The following is a 12,691-nucleotide window of genomic DNA, read 5'->3' on the forward strand; positions in this document are numbered from 1 at the left end:
GTTTCTCAAGTTGCTCCTGACACAACAAAAAATGCTATTATACTGCAATATTATTAGTAGTATTATATACAGTATATGTTAATATTATTATATTGTATTATAATATTATATATATACAGTATATATTGCTATATTATCAAGTATAATATATATTACAATATTATTATATATTATATTGCATTATTATTAGTACTATATTGTATTACAATATTATCAATATTATCTATATATATAAATCTGTTAGGTTGGTTCAACAGGACAGCAAAACTCTTAAAGCCCCCAACGAAACTTAACCAAAATTCCCATGCCCATAACACAACCCACAAGGTACAAACATACCTACTCAAAATGAAAAACAACACAACAACACACTCACAAAACGGCAAAACAACAAAACTCTTAAAGCCCCCAACGAAACTTAACCAAAATTCCCATGCCCATAACACAACCCACAAGGTACAAACATACCTACTCAAAATGAAAAACAACACAACAACACACTCACAAAACGGCAAAACAACAAAACTCTTAAAGCCCCCAACGAAACTTAACCAAAATTCCCATGCCCATAACACAACCCACAAGGTACAAACATATCTACTCAAAATGAAAAACAACACAACAACACACTCACAAAACGGCAAAACAACTGAGCATGCGCATTGGCGCCCAGCCGCAGAAGAGAAAGAAAAAGGGGGAAGGAAGGAAAGAGGTAGAGAAGGAAGAAATGAGAGACAGAGGGAGGGAAAGAAAAAGGGGGAAGGAAGGAAGGAGAGAAGGAAAGAAAAAAGGGAATGAAGGAAGGAAAGAGGGAGTGAAGGAAGGGGGAAGATGTAAAGAAAGAGGGAGGGAAGGAAAGAAGGGAAGAGAGAAGGAAGAAAAGAGACCAGAAGAGAAAGAAAAAGGGGGAAGGAAGGAAAGAGATAGAGAAGGAAGAGGAGAAGGAAAGATGGGAAGGAAGGAAGGAGGGAAAGAAGGAGAGAAAGAGGGAAGGTTGGCCACAGCAACACGTGGCGGGTAAAGGTTATTATTTCTATTATTATTATTATGCAAATATTCCTATGAGACCCTGGGGGAATGGGAGAGGTGTCAGGTCCCAGAGGACGTGAATGAAGGAACAAGAGAAGGATGAAACCAAGTAGTGAAAGAAGGAAAGAAAGAAAGAGGTAGAGAAGGAAGAAAGGAGAGAAAGGGGGAGGAAAAGGGGAAAGGAATAGGTAGGTACCTCTCTTTCATAATAGTCCAGATATCTACCTCAACTTTGATAAGTTTTACTATAGGCCACAGCAACGCGTGACAGGGCACAGCTAGTATGTATATATAATATGTTATATTGTTAGCATAGCATAATATTAGCATTATATATTATTATATTGCATTATGCTATTATACCACAATAGTATTAATAGCATTTTATATAATATATAAGATATTAGTATTATTAATATGATATTAATAATAATACTATTAATAATAATATATTAATAATAATAATAATATTACAATAACTAATAATATTAATTATATATACATAATATTATGTATATATAATACGTTATATTGTTAGCATAGCATAATATTAGCATCATGTATTATTATATTGTATTATGCTATTATGCTGCAATAGTATTGGTAGCATTTTATATAATGTATAAGATATTATTAATATTATGATATTATATAATATAATGTCTGGTATAATATATATTACAATATGAGTATATATTATAATGTATTATTAGTAGTATTGTATTATCAATATTATTATGTATTATGTATTATTATTGTGTATTATTATGTATTATCAATATTATTATTGTATTATCAATATTATTATATTATCAATATTATTATCAATATAATATTATCAATATTATATGTATATATATGATATATTGTTAGCATAGCATAATATTAATATTATATATTATTATATTGTATCATGCTATTATACTGCACTATTATTAGTAGTATTATATATAATGTATTATTATATATTATTATATTGTATAATAATATAATATATATGCAATATATTTTACTATACTGTCTGGTATAATATATAATACAATAGTATTATTATATTGCATTACTATTAGTATTATATTGTATCATAATACTATTATCAGTATTATATATATATATATATATATATATATATATAATACTGATAATAATATTGTCAGTATTAATAATATAATTAATAATATAATAATAATGTATTATATTACTAGCATAGCACAATATTAGTTATATATTACTCTATTCTCCTATACCACTATACTGCAATATTAGTAATATTACATGTAATCTATAATATACAATTATTATATTATATTATATTATATTACAATATATTATATTATTATAACCAAGTCCCCTTGCTTTAAATGGATGAACTTGGCAAAGTCTGAACATGTTAAAAATGCATTGACGGTGTTTGTTGTTGTTCCCGGTTGTTGCTCCGGTCAGGCCTTTAGTCCGCTGGGTTGGAAACGGTTCTGTTTGTTTTAGGCCAGGGCCAACGGGCTCAAGTCCTGCGTCATCGTGCTGCGCGTGCTGCGGGATTTGTGCAACAGAGTTCCCACCTGGGCGCCCCTGAAAGGATGGGTGAGTACCTGCGCCGCATCGGAAACACCCCGGCACCCGAGGAAGCAACTAGGAAATCAATCCCTGGGCAAAAAAGGGATGGAGTTGCGTGGAGGGGGAGCCTCTTTGGGGGACATCACAGTGGGGTGCATTTTGGGGTCAAAAACATACCCCCTTTTGCATTTTTTTGGTCGACTTCGTTGAACAGGGAGGGCTTCTGAACATGACAAAAGTGCCATATACATCCCCATGTGGGTTATTTTGAGGCATTCTGGAGCAAAAGAGCAAATGGCTCAGCACAGGCCTGGGCAAACTTAGGCCCTCCATCCAGTTGTTTTTGACTTCAGCTCCCACAATTCCTAACAGCCTGTCAGGATTAAAGAAAACTATTCCAAGATTGAGTTTTTGTTGTAGGTTTCTTCGGGCTATATGGCCATAGTCTAGAGGCATTCTCTCCTGACGTTTCGCCTGCGTCTATGGCAAGCATCCTCACTACCTCTGAGGATGCTTGCCATAGATGCAGGCGAAGCGTCAGGAGAGAATGCCTCTAAACCATGGCCATATAGCCCGAAAAAAACCTACAACAACCCAGTGATTCTGACCATGAAAGCCTTCGACAATACAGTATTTTAAAAACTCTAAAATTACAAGAGCACAACAACAGAGAGGAAACAAACAAGGATATCTAATCATCTCTCATCAAAAGATTGCTCCAGGCACTGCCAGTCAATCAAATGCTAATCAAGGTGGTCAGTTGAAACATTCCCACCTAGCTCCAGCAGACAAGAGTCCTTTGTCCCACCCTGGTCATCATTCTACAGATATATAAACCCAATTTTCCTAGTTCCAACAGACCTCACTACCTCTGAGGATGCTTGCCATAGATGCAGGCGAAACATCAGGAGAGAATGCCTCTAAACCATGGCCATATAGCCCAAAATAAACCTACAACAACCCAGTGATTCTGACCATGAAAGCCTCGACAATACAGTATTTTAAAAACTCTAAAATTACAAGAGCACAACAACAGAGAGGAAACAAACAAGGACATCTAATCATCTCTCAACAAAAGATTGCTCCAGGCACTGCCAGTCAATCAAATGCTAATCAAGGTGGTCAGTTGAAACATTCCCACCTAGCTCCAGCAGACAATTTATTTATTTATTTATTAGATGCACTTATTGACCGCCATTCTCAGCCCTTACGGGCGACTCATGGCGGTGTACAGTACACATAAAAGACAGTTACAGAGGCCAGTATCAACAACATATGACTATACAACAAATACAAACTACAAACTACATAAAAATCCGCTTCATCTCTTAGTAGAATCATAGCCAGTCTCATCTTCCTTGTACCATTCCAGTTCTCATTACCGTAATGTTGTTGCTTAGCACTTAATTAAATGCCCTCTCGAACAGCCAGGTCTTAAGGCTTTTTCGAAAGGACATGAGGGAGGGCGCCTGTCTGATGTGTGCCGGGAGAGTGTTCCACAGCCGGGGGGCCACCACCGAGAAGGCCCTCTCCCTCGTCCCCGCCAGCCGTGCCTGTGAGGCAGGCGGGATCGAGAGAAGGGCCTCCCCAGACGATCTCAAGGTCCTCGTGGGCTCATAGGCCAAGATGCGGTCAGAAAGGTATTTTGGGCCGGAACCGTTTAGGGCTTTGTAGGCCAAGACCAGCACCTTGAATTGGGTCCGGTAGCAAATCGGCAGCCAGTGGAGCTGGGACAACAAGGGCGTTGTGTGCTCCCTGCCACCCGCTCCAGTTAGTAACATGGCTGCCGCGCGCTGGACTAGCTGAAGCTTCCGGGCCGTCTTCAAGGGCAGCCCTACGTAGAGAGCGTTGCAGTAATCCAGGCGGGATGTGACCAGAGCGTGTACCACCGTGGCCAAGTCAGCCTTCCCGAGATACGGGCGCAGCTGGCGCACGAGCCTAAGCTGTGCAAATGCTCCCCTGGTCACCGCTGAAACCTGGGGGTCCAGGCTCAACGATGAGTCCTTTGTCCCACCCTGGTCATCATTCTACAGATATATAAACCCATTGTCCTAATTCCAACAGACCTCACAACCTCTGAGGATGCTTGCCATAGATGCAGGTGAAACGTCAGGAGAGAATGCCTCTAGAACATGGCCATATAGCCCGGAAAAACCTACAACAACCCAGTGATTCCGGCCATGAAAGCCTTCGACAATACATTATTCCAAGATTGTGTGGAGGTGGTACTAAATAAATAATCTGGTTTATTTATTTGTTTATCATGCCAGAAGCAAATTGAGGGTGCAGTTATAATGTATTTAAAAGAACACAAAGTTTGCAAACTTGGCCTTCTATTAAATGTCCTTTGGCCACTTGGAGTGCCTCTGGTGTGGCTGTGAGAAGGTCCTCCGTTGTGCATGTGGCAGGGCTCAGGTTGCATTGCAGCAGGTTGCCTGTGGTTTGCTCTTCTCCACACTCGCATGTTGCAGACTCCGCTTTGTGGCCCCATTTCTTGAGGTTGGCTCTGCATCTCTTGGTGCCAGTCTTTTTAGTGCCTTCCAAGTTGTCCAGTCTTCTGTGTGCCCAGAAGGGAGTCTCTAATTCGGTTTCAGCCATGGTTTTAGCCTGCCACTTTTGGACTCTGGCTTGCTGAGGTGTTCTTGCACGGTTCTTAGGAAGCTGTTTCTTGATTGAAGGCATTGTCGTGCTGGATGATATGTGAACAGCAGATGGGTCGGAGATGTCACTCCTTGCTCCTTTCATTGCTGGCTGCTACTTCCCGATGGATGTCATGGTGGTGCAATGCCAGCTAATTTCTCCAGTGGTGTTGGGTGTAGACATCCTGTGATAAAGCGGCAAGTCTCATTAAGAGCCACACCCACTGTTTTAGTGTGGTGAGATGTGTTCCACACCGGGCATGCGTACCCAGCAGCAGAGTAGCATAGTGCAAGGGCAGATGTCTCCACTGTGTCTGGTTGTGATCCCCAAGTTGTACCAGTAGGCTTTAGTGTGATATTATTTCAGCACCCACTTTTTGCTTGATACTCAAGCAGTGCTTCTTGTAAGTCAGAGCACAGTCCAGAGTGACTCCCAGGTACTTGGGTGTGCTGCAATGCTCCAGTGGGATTCCTTCCCAGGTTACCCTCAGAGATCGAGATGCTTGTCTATTCTCAAGGTGAAAAGCAAACGTCTGCATTTGAGATGGATTAGGAATCATCTGGTTTTCCCTGTCATAGGCTGTACGGGTACCTTACGTTTTGGAGAGCTTCCGTTCAGTCATTTCCAAGCTCCCTGCTTGGGCAGTGATGGCATGATCGTCGGCATAGATGAACCTCTCTCCTCCTTCTGGCAGTTTCTGGTCATTTGTATAAATGTTAAACATGGATGGATGCAGAACAGGAGAACAAAGCTCTGAAGCTAAATAAAGCTGAATAACATAGAAATTGACAAGGGAAAAAGTTGAGTTTGTGATAGGCATTAAGAGCACCAGCAGGCTGTTAGGAATTGTGAGAGTTGAAGTCCAAAACAGCTGGAGGGAGGGCCTGCTTGAGAAGGAAATGCCTCTTCTGCCCTCCACCCCAGAGGTTGTGAGCACGTCCTGGCCTTCCTTTTGGTCCTGATGTGGCTCTCCTCCTCATCCTCGTCCTCCTCTTCCTCTCTTGCAGCCCTTGGAGCTGATCTGTGAGAAAGCCATTGGGACTTGCAATAGACCTTTGGGGGCCGGAGAAGCCCTGCGGAGAGTGATGGAGTGCCTGGCCTCGGGGATCCTCCTGCCCGGTAAGGTCCACGCCAAAGCTGGTCTGCTGGGCATTGATTCCCCATGTTGGTGTGACCATCGCTTCTTCTTCTTCTTCTTCTGTGGTTGTGGTGTGCCTTCATCTTTATTAATGACTTAGATGAAGGGCTAGAAGGCATGATCATCAAGTTTGCAGATGACACCAAATTGGGAGGGATAGCCAATACTCCAGAGGACAGGAGCAGAATTCAAAATGATCTTGACAGATTAGAGAGATGAAGGGCCAAAACTAACAAAATGAAGTTCAACAGGGACAAATGCAAGATACTCCACTTAGGCAGAAAAAATGAAATGCAAAGATACAGAATGGGGGACGATGCCTGGCTCGAGAGCAGTACGTGTGAAAAAGATCTTGGAGTCCTCGTGGAGAGGAAGTTAAACATGAGCCAGGAATGTGATGTGGCGGCAAAAAAAGCCAATGGGATTTTGGCCTGCATCAAGAGGAGCATAGTGTCTAGATCTAAGGAAGTCATGCTCCCCATGCTCTATTCTGCTTTGGTTAGACCACATCTGGAATACTGTGTCCAATTCTGGGCACCACAATTCAAGAGAGATATTGACTCTAAGCTGGAATGTGTCCAGAGGAGGGCGACTAAAATGATCAAGGGTCTGGAGAACAAGCCCTATGAGGAGCGGCTTAGGGAACTGGGCATGTTTAGCCTGAAGAAGAGAAGGCTGAGAGGAGATATGATGAGGGCCATGTATAAATATGTGAGAGGAAGCCACAGGGAGGAGGAGGGAGCAAGCTTGTTTTCTGCTTCCTTGGAGACTAGGATGCAATGGAGGAATGGCTTCAAACTACAAGAAAGGAGATTTCACCTGACTGTGAGAGCCGTTCAGCAGTGGAACTCTCTGCCCCAGAGGGAGTGTGGTGGAGGCTCCTTCTTTGGAAGCTTTTAAGCAGAGGCTGGATGGCCATCTGTCAGGGGTGATTTGAATGCAATATTCCTGCTTCTTGGCAGAATGGGGTTGGAATGGATGGCCCAGGAGGTCTCTTCCAACTCTTTGATTCTATGATTCTATGATTCATAGTCCTCGATAATGACCCAAGGCAGGTCGATGCCAGGGTTTCCTTGGCAAGGTTTGCTCCGAGGGAAGTTTGCCTTTGCCTCCTTCTGAGGCTGAGAGAATAGGACCCACCCAAGGTCCGTGGCTGAGTGTTGTGGTGGCCTCTTGAGTGGCATAGTCCAGCACAAAGGCAGTGGGTCCGAACAGTGGGTTGCTGTAAGGTTTTGGGGCTGTTGTTCCAGTAGGGAGGAAAGAGGGAAGGGAGGGAGGAAAGAAGAAAGAAAAGGAAGGGAAGAAAGCAGGGAGGAAAGAAGGAAGGAAAAAAGAAAGAAAAGAAGAAAGGGAGGGAGGGAGGGAGGAAAGAAGGAAGGAAGGAAGGAAGGAAGGAAGGAAGGAAGAAAAGGAAGAGAGGGAGGGAGGAAAAAAGGAAGGCAGGAAGAAAAGAAGAAAAAAAGGAAGGAAGGAAAGGAGGGAGGGAGGAAAGAAGAAAAAGGAAGAGAGGGAGGGAGGAAAGAGGGATGGAAGGAAGGAAAGAAAGAAGAAAGAAAAGGAAGGAAGGAAAGGAGGGAGGGAAGAAAGAAGGAAGGGAGGGAGGAAAGGGAGGGAGGAAAGAAAGAAGAAAGAAAAGGAAGGAAGGAAAGGAGGGAGGGAGGGAGGAAGAAAGAAAAGGAAGGGAGGAAAAAAGGAAGGGTGGAAGGAAGGAAGGAAGGAAGGAAAGGAGGGAGGAAAGAAGGAAGGAAGGAAAGAAGAAAGAAAAGGGAGGGAGGGAGGGAAGGAAGGATGGAAGGAAGGAGGGAGACAGGACCAAGGCCTGGGTGTTGACCTTCCTTCCCCCCCCCCCCCCCTCTGCCGGCAGGTGGGCCGGGCCTGCATGACCCCTGCGAACGGGAGCCGACGGATGCCTTGTCCAACTTGACTGTTCAACAAAGAGAAGCCATTACCCACAGTGCCCAGGTAAAACCTTCCCGCTGCCTGCACTGAGCTTTGGAGGATCGCTGTCCAGCTCTGCAGCCAGGTGTCCCCTTGTTGTCCCTTTGTTTTAGTCCACAAACCCTTGAGTTGGCCTTGCGATTTCTCTTTTTGCATAGCTTGGAAACATGACTGTATATCAGGCCTGGGCATACTTTGGCCCTCCAGGGAGGCTTTGTGGTGGGGTGGGAGTGCGAGGGATGGGTGCCACAAGAGAGCCTTTGGGATGCATGGGACCTGGAGGGTTGCTGTGCCTCCGTCTTTGGGGAATGGTAAGGAGGGAGCCTGGGGTGGAGGAAGCCATGGCCGTGACTCATGTTCTCTGCCTTTCTTGTTCTCTTCTCGCAGCACGCGTTGAGACTGTCCGCTTTTGGTCAGATCTACAAAGTGCTGGAAATGGACCCTCTCCCTTCCAATAAGTCCTTCCAGAAATACCCCTGGTCGGGGACCGACAAAGAAGGTACGTGGCAGGGAGCCGGGCAAGAAAACCAGAACAACCACTCACAGGCGGTGATTTTCTCAGTGCCGATTGTTTTTAAGTGCAGGCCAAGGTCGTGAGGCACTGCGCCCAGTGTGCCGATCACCACCGGGACCCCTTGACTTGCTTCTGCCTGAGTCTTTGCAATTCAATCTTTAAATCTTCCTATGATGATGATGATGATGATTATTATTATTATTTGAGTTTACACTGATTGTTGTTGTTGTTGTTGTTGTTGTTATTATTATTATTATTATTATTATTATTATTATTATTATAGCAGTGTAGATGGGGCCTAAAAGGGTCCCAGTTTCCCAGGTCCTTAACCTTTCTGAATCAGGAAGGTATGAAAAATTATTATTATTATTATTATTATTTGAAACACAACAAGCTGAGTCCACAGCAGACAAGATCACTCTGCTGGCTGTTGCATTGGATCACATGTTGCACCCTTCCCAAGTGTCTAGGACTGTGTGATGTCTCGGCAAATAATGCGTGCAGATCCCAGTAAGGTGGCCTTCTGCAGCTGGCAGGTGGTAATCTTGTCATCGCTGATTGTGTTTAAGTGCAGGCCAAGGTCTTGAGGCACTGCACTCAGAATGCCAATCACCATTGGGACCCTTTGACTTGCTTCTGCCAGAGTCTTTGCAGTTTGATCTTTAAATCCTCCAATTATTATTATTATTATTATTATTATTACTATTACTATTAGTATTTGAGTCTACACTGACATTATTATTATTATTATTATTATTATTATTATTATTATTATTGCAGTGTAGATGGGACCTAACCTTTCTGAATCCAGAGGGTATGATAATATTTTTATTATTATTATTATTATTATTATTATTATTATATATTATAATATTATATTTTATGACACGTCACGGCAAATGAGATCTACATATGCTGGATTTCGTATCACGAAATCACAAGTCGAACACTTCCCAAGTGTCTGGGACTGTGTGATATATTGGCGAATAATGCGTGCAGATCCCAGTAAGATGGCCTTCTGCAGCTGATTGTGTTTAAGTGCAGGCCAAGGTCTCGAGGCACTGCACCCAGTGTGCCGATCACCACTGGGACCCCCTTGACTGGCTTGAGCCAGAGTCTTTGCAGTTCGATATTATTATTATTATTATTATTATTATTATTATTATTATTATTATATTGTTATTATTACAAAGTACATATTTGTTTGAATATGGTTAGTAGTTTAATTTTATTTTAACCTTTAATTTTTGGCACATTTTAAAATCCTTTCAATGTGTAGCCACCCTTGAGTCCCAAATCTTGGGGGGGAAAGTGAGATTTAACGGAGCTTAGCAATGGAAAGAAGGAGGGCTTTGTGGCAGCAGCAGCATCCCCATCGGTAACCATATCCCGGAGCAGCTCTCGAGACCATAAGCAGCCTCCAGGGATACGCAAACGCACAAGAGACTGCAACCTGTTCCTGTGCTTCCGTTGCCCACCGCAACCCTCTCCTCTGGGGCAGATCTGTCCAAAATACCCCCCCCCCCACCCTCACGCATGCTACCACATGCTTTAGACCAGTGTTTCTCAACCTGGGGGTCAGGACCCCTCGGGGGGTCACGAGGGGGTGTCAGAGGGGTCGCCAAAGACCATCACAAAACACAGCATTTTCTGTTGGTTGTTGGGGGTTCTGTGTGGGAAGTTGAGCCCAATTCTATCATTGGTGGGGTTCAGAATGTTCTTTGATTGTCGGTGGACTATAAATCCAAGCAACTACAACTCCCAAATGTGAAGGTCAATTTTCTCCAAACTCCACCAGTGTTCACATTTGGGCATATTGAGTATTCGTGTAGAGTTTGGTCCAGATCCATCATTGCTTGAGTCCACAGTGCTCTCTGGATGTAGGTGAACTACAACTCCCAAACTCAAGGTCAATGCCCATCAAACCCTTCTAGTGTTTTCTGTTGGTCATGGGCAGTCTTGTGTGCCAAGTTTGATTCAATTCCATCATTGGTAGAGTTCAGAATGCTCTTTGATTTTAGGTGAACTATACATCCCAGCAACTACAACTCCAAAATGTCAATGACTATTTCCCCCAAATTCCATCTGCATTCATATTTGGGCATATTACGTATCCGTGCCATGTTTGGTCCAGATCCATCATTGCTTGAGTCCACAGTGCTCTCTGGATGTAGGTGAACTACAACAGCCAAACTCAAGGTCAATGCCCACCAAACCCTGTTGGCCATGGGCAGTTCTGTGTGCCAAGTTTGGATCAATTCCAAACTTGGTTGAGCTCAGAACGCTCTTTTGATTTTAGGTGAACTATAAATCCCAGCAACTACAACTCCCAAATATCAAGGTCAATTTTCCCCAAACTCTACCAGTCTTCACATTTGGGCATATTAAGTATCCGTGCCATGTTTGGTCCAGATCCATCATTGCTTGAGTCCACAGTGCTCTCTGGATGTAGGTGAACTACAACAGCCAAACTCAAGGTCAATGCCCACCAAACCCTGTTGGCCATGGGCAGTTCTGTGTGCCAAGTTTGGATCAATTCCAAACTTGGTTGAGCTCAGAACGCTCTTTCGATTGAAGGTTAACTATAAATCCCAGCAACTACGACTCCCAGATGACAAAATCAATCTTCCCTCCAACCCCACCAAATTTGGGTGTATTATTTGTGCCCAATTTGGTCCAATGAATGAAAATGAATGACAGTAGCAAAATTACAGTTGTGACGTAGCAGTGAACATAATGTGATGGTTGGGGGTCACCACAACATGGGGAACTGTCTGAAGGGGTCGCAGCATTGGGAAGGTTGAGATACACTGCTTGTGACTGTGCTGTGTAGCAATGAAGACATCTCCCGTCTTCCAACACCTTGTCCTGTCAAGGCTGTAATGGCTTCCTGACACTTTGGAAATAGTGCCGATGGGGCCAGTCATTTATTTTTAAAAGGAGAACATCGATCGTGTGACACTCTCGATTAGAGGAGAACGTAGTGTGGCTGTGAAGGCCAATGATGGATGGGAAGAGAGAGACCCTCAGTCTCCTCTCTTCTGAAGGGTACTGAATCCGGGGTGGCTCGCAGCGTCCTGATCGGAATACGAAGCCCTTGGATGTCTCTCAAAAGGCCTCTCTATCGCTTTTGTTTGTTTATTCATGGTGTAGGTGCTGGTTCCTCTGCTTTGAAGAGGCCTTTTGAAGACGGGTTGGGGGACGAGAAAGACCCCAACAAGAAGATGAAGCGGAACTTGAGGAAAAGTACGTCTCCGCCCCCCTCCGATCCGTCCCCCCCCCCCTCCATATACACTTCCCCCTTCCCGTCCCTTTGCATTTCCAAGTCGGCGGGTGGATTGCAAAACTGTTCAAAGAGAGTAAACCCAAACCTTGGGCTTGGAAGCTTGGTGCACAGGCCGGGATCATAGAATAGTAGAGTTGGGAGATGTTAGCGCTAGCAGAAGGATCACAGAAGCTAAGAATGATGGACTCGGGAGTCACCGGTAAAAAGCAGGTTTCACCTTTATTTTATTTTATTTATTTATTTATTTATTTATTTACATCTTTCCTATTCCGCCCTTCTCCTCACCCCGCAGGGGACTCAGGGCGGATTACAGTGTACACATATATGGCAAACATTCAATGCCAATTTTGACATACAACATATACAGACATACACAGAGGGAACATGATACTGAAAGTACAGAAAGTCTTGAGAGTGACCTGACCCAGCAAGCTTGTCTTGATTTGTGTGTCAGGCGGAGTTCTCGCTTGGCTGGTAGATGAGAAGCCAGCTCAGGGAAAGGTCATCGCAATGCTTTCATGTTGGTCAGAGCATAATGTTTTCATATTTATTTATTTATTTATTTATTTACAGCTTTTCTCTTCCGCCCTTC

General features: G+C 43.5%; 1 protein-coding gene across 10 annotated transcripts in view; it reads left to right on the plus strand.

The window, feature by feature from the left end:
• STRBP (spermatid perinuclear RNA binding protein) overlaps positions 1 to 12,691 on the plus strand; it is a 160,742-nt gene that overhangs the window by 108,416 nt on the left and 39,635 nt on the right. For all 10 annotated transcript variants that reach the window (XM_067471753.1, XM_067471750.1, XM_067471744.1 and 7 more), the window contains 5 exons: positions 2,515 to 2,610; positions 6,231 to 6,342; positions 8,226 to 8,323; positions 8,687 to 8,798; positions 11,967 to 12,059. In XM_067471753.1, the coding sequence (XP_067327854.1) occupies positions 2,515 to 2,610; positions 6,231 to 6,342; positions 8,226 to 8,323; positions 8,687 to 8,798; positions 11,967 to 12,059 (511 nt within the window). The remainder of the gene's footprint in view (positions 1 to 2,514; positions 2,611 to 6,230; positions 6,343 to 8,225; positions 8,324 to 8,686; positions 8,799 to 11,966; positions 12,060 to 12,691) is intronic.

The sequence above is a fragment of the Anolis sagrei genome, chromosome 11 (assembly GCF_037176765.1).
Source record: "Anolis sagrei isolate rAnoSag1 chromosome 11, rAnoSag1.mat, whole genome shotgun sequence".
NCBI lineage: Eukaryota > Metazoa > Chordata > Lepidosauria > Squamata > Dactyloidae > Anolis > Anolis sagrei.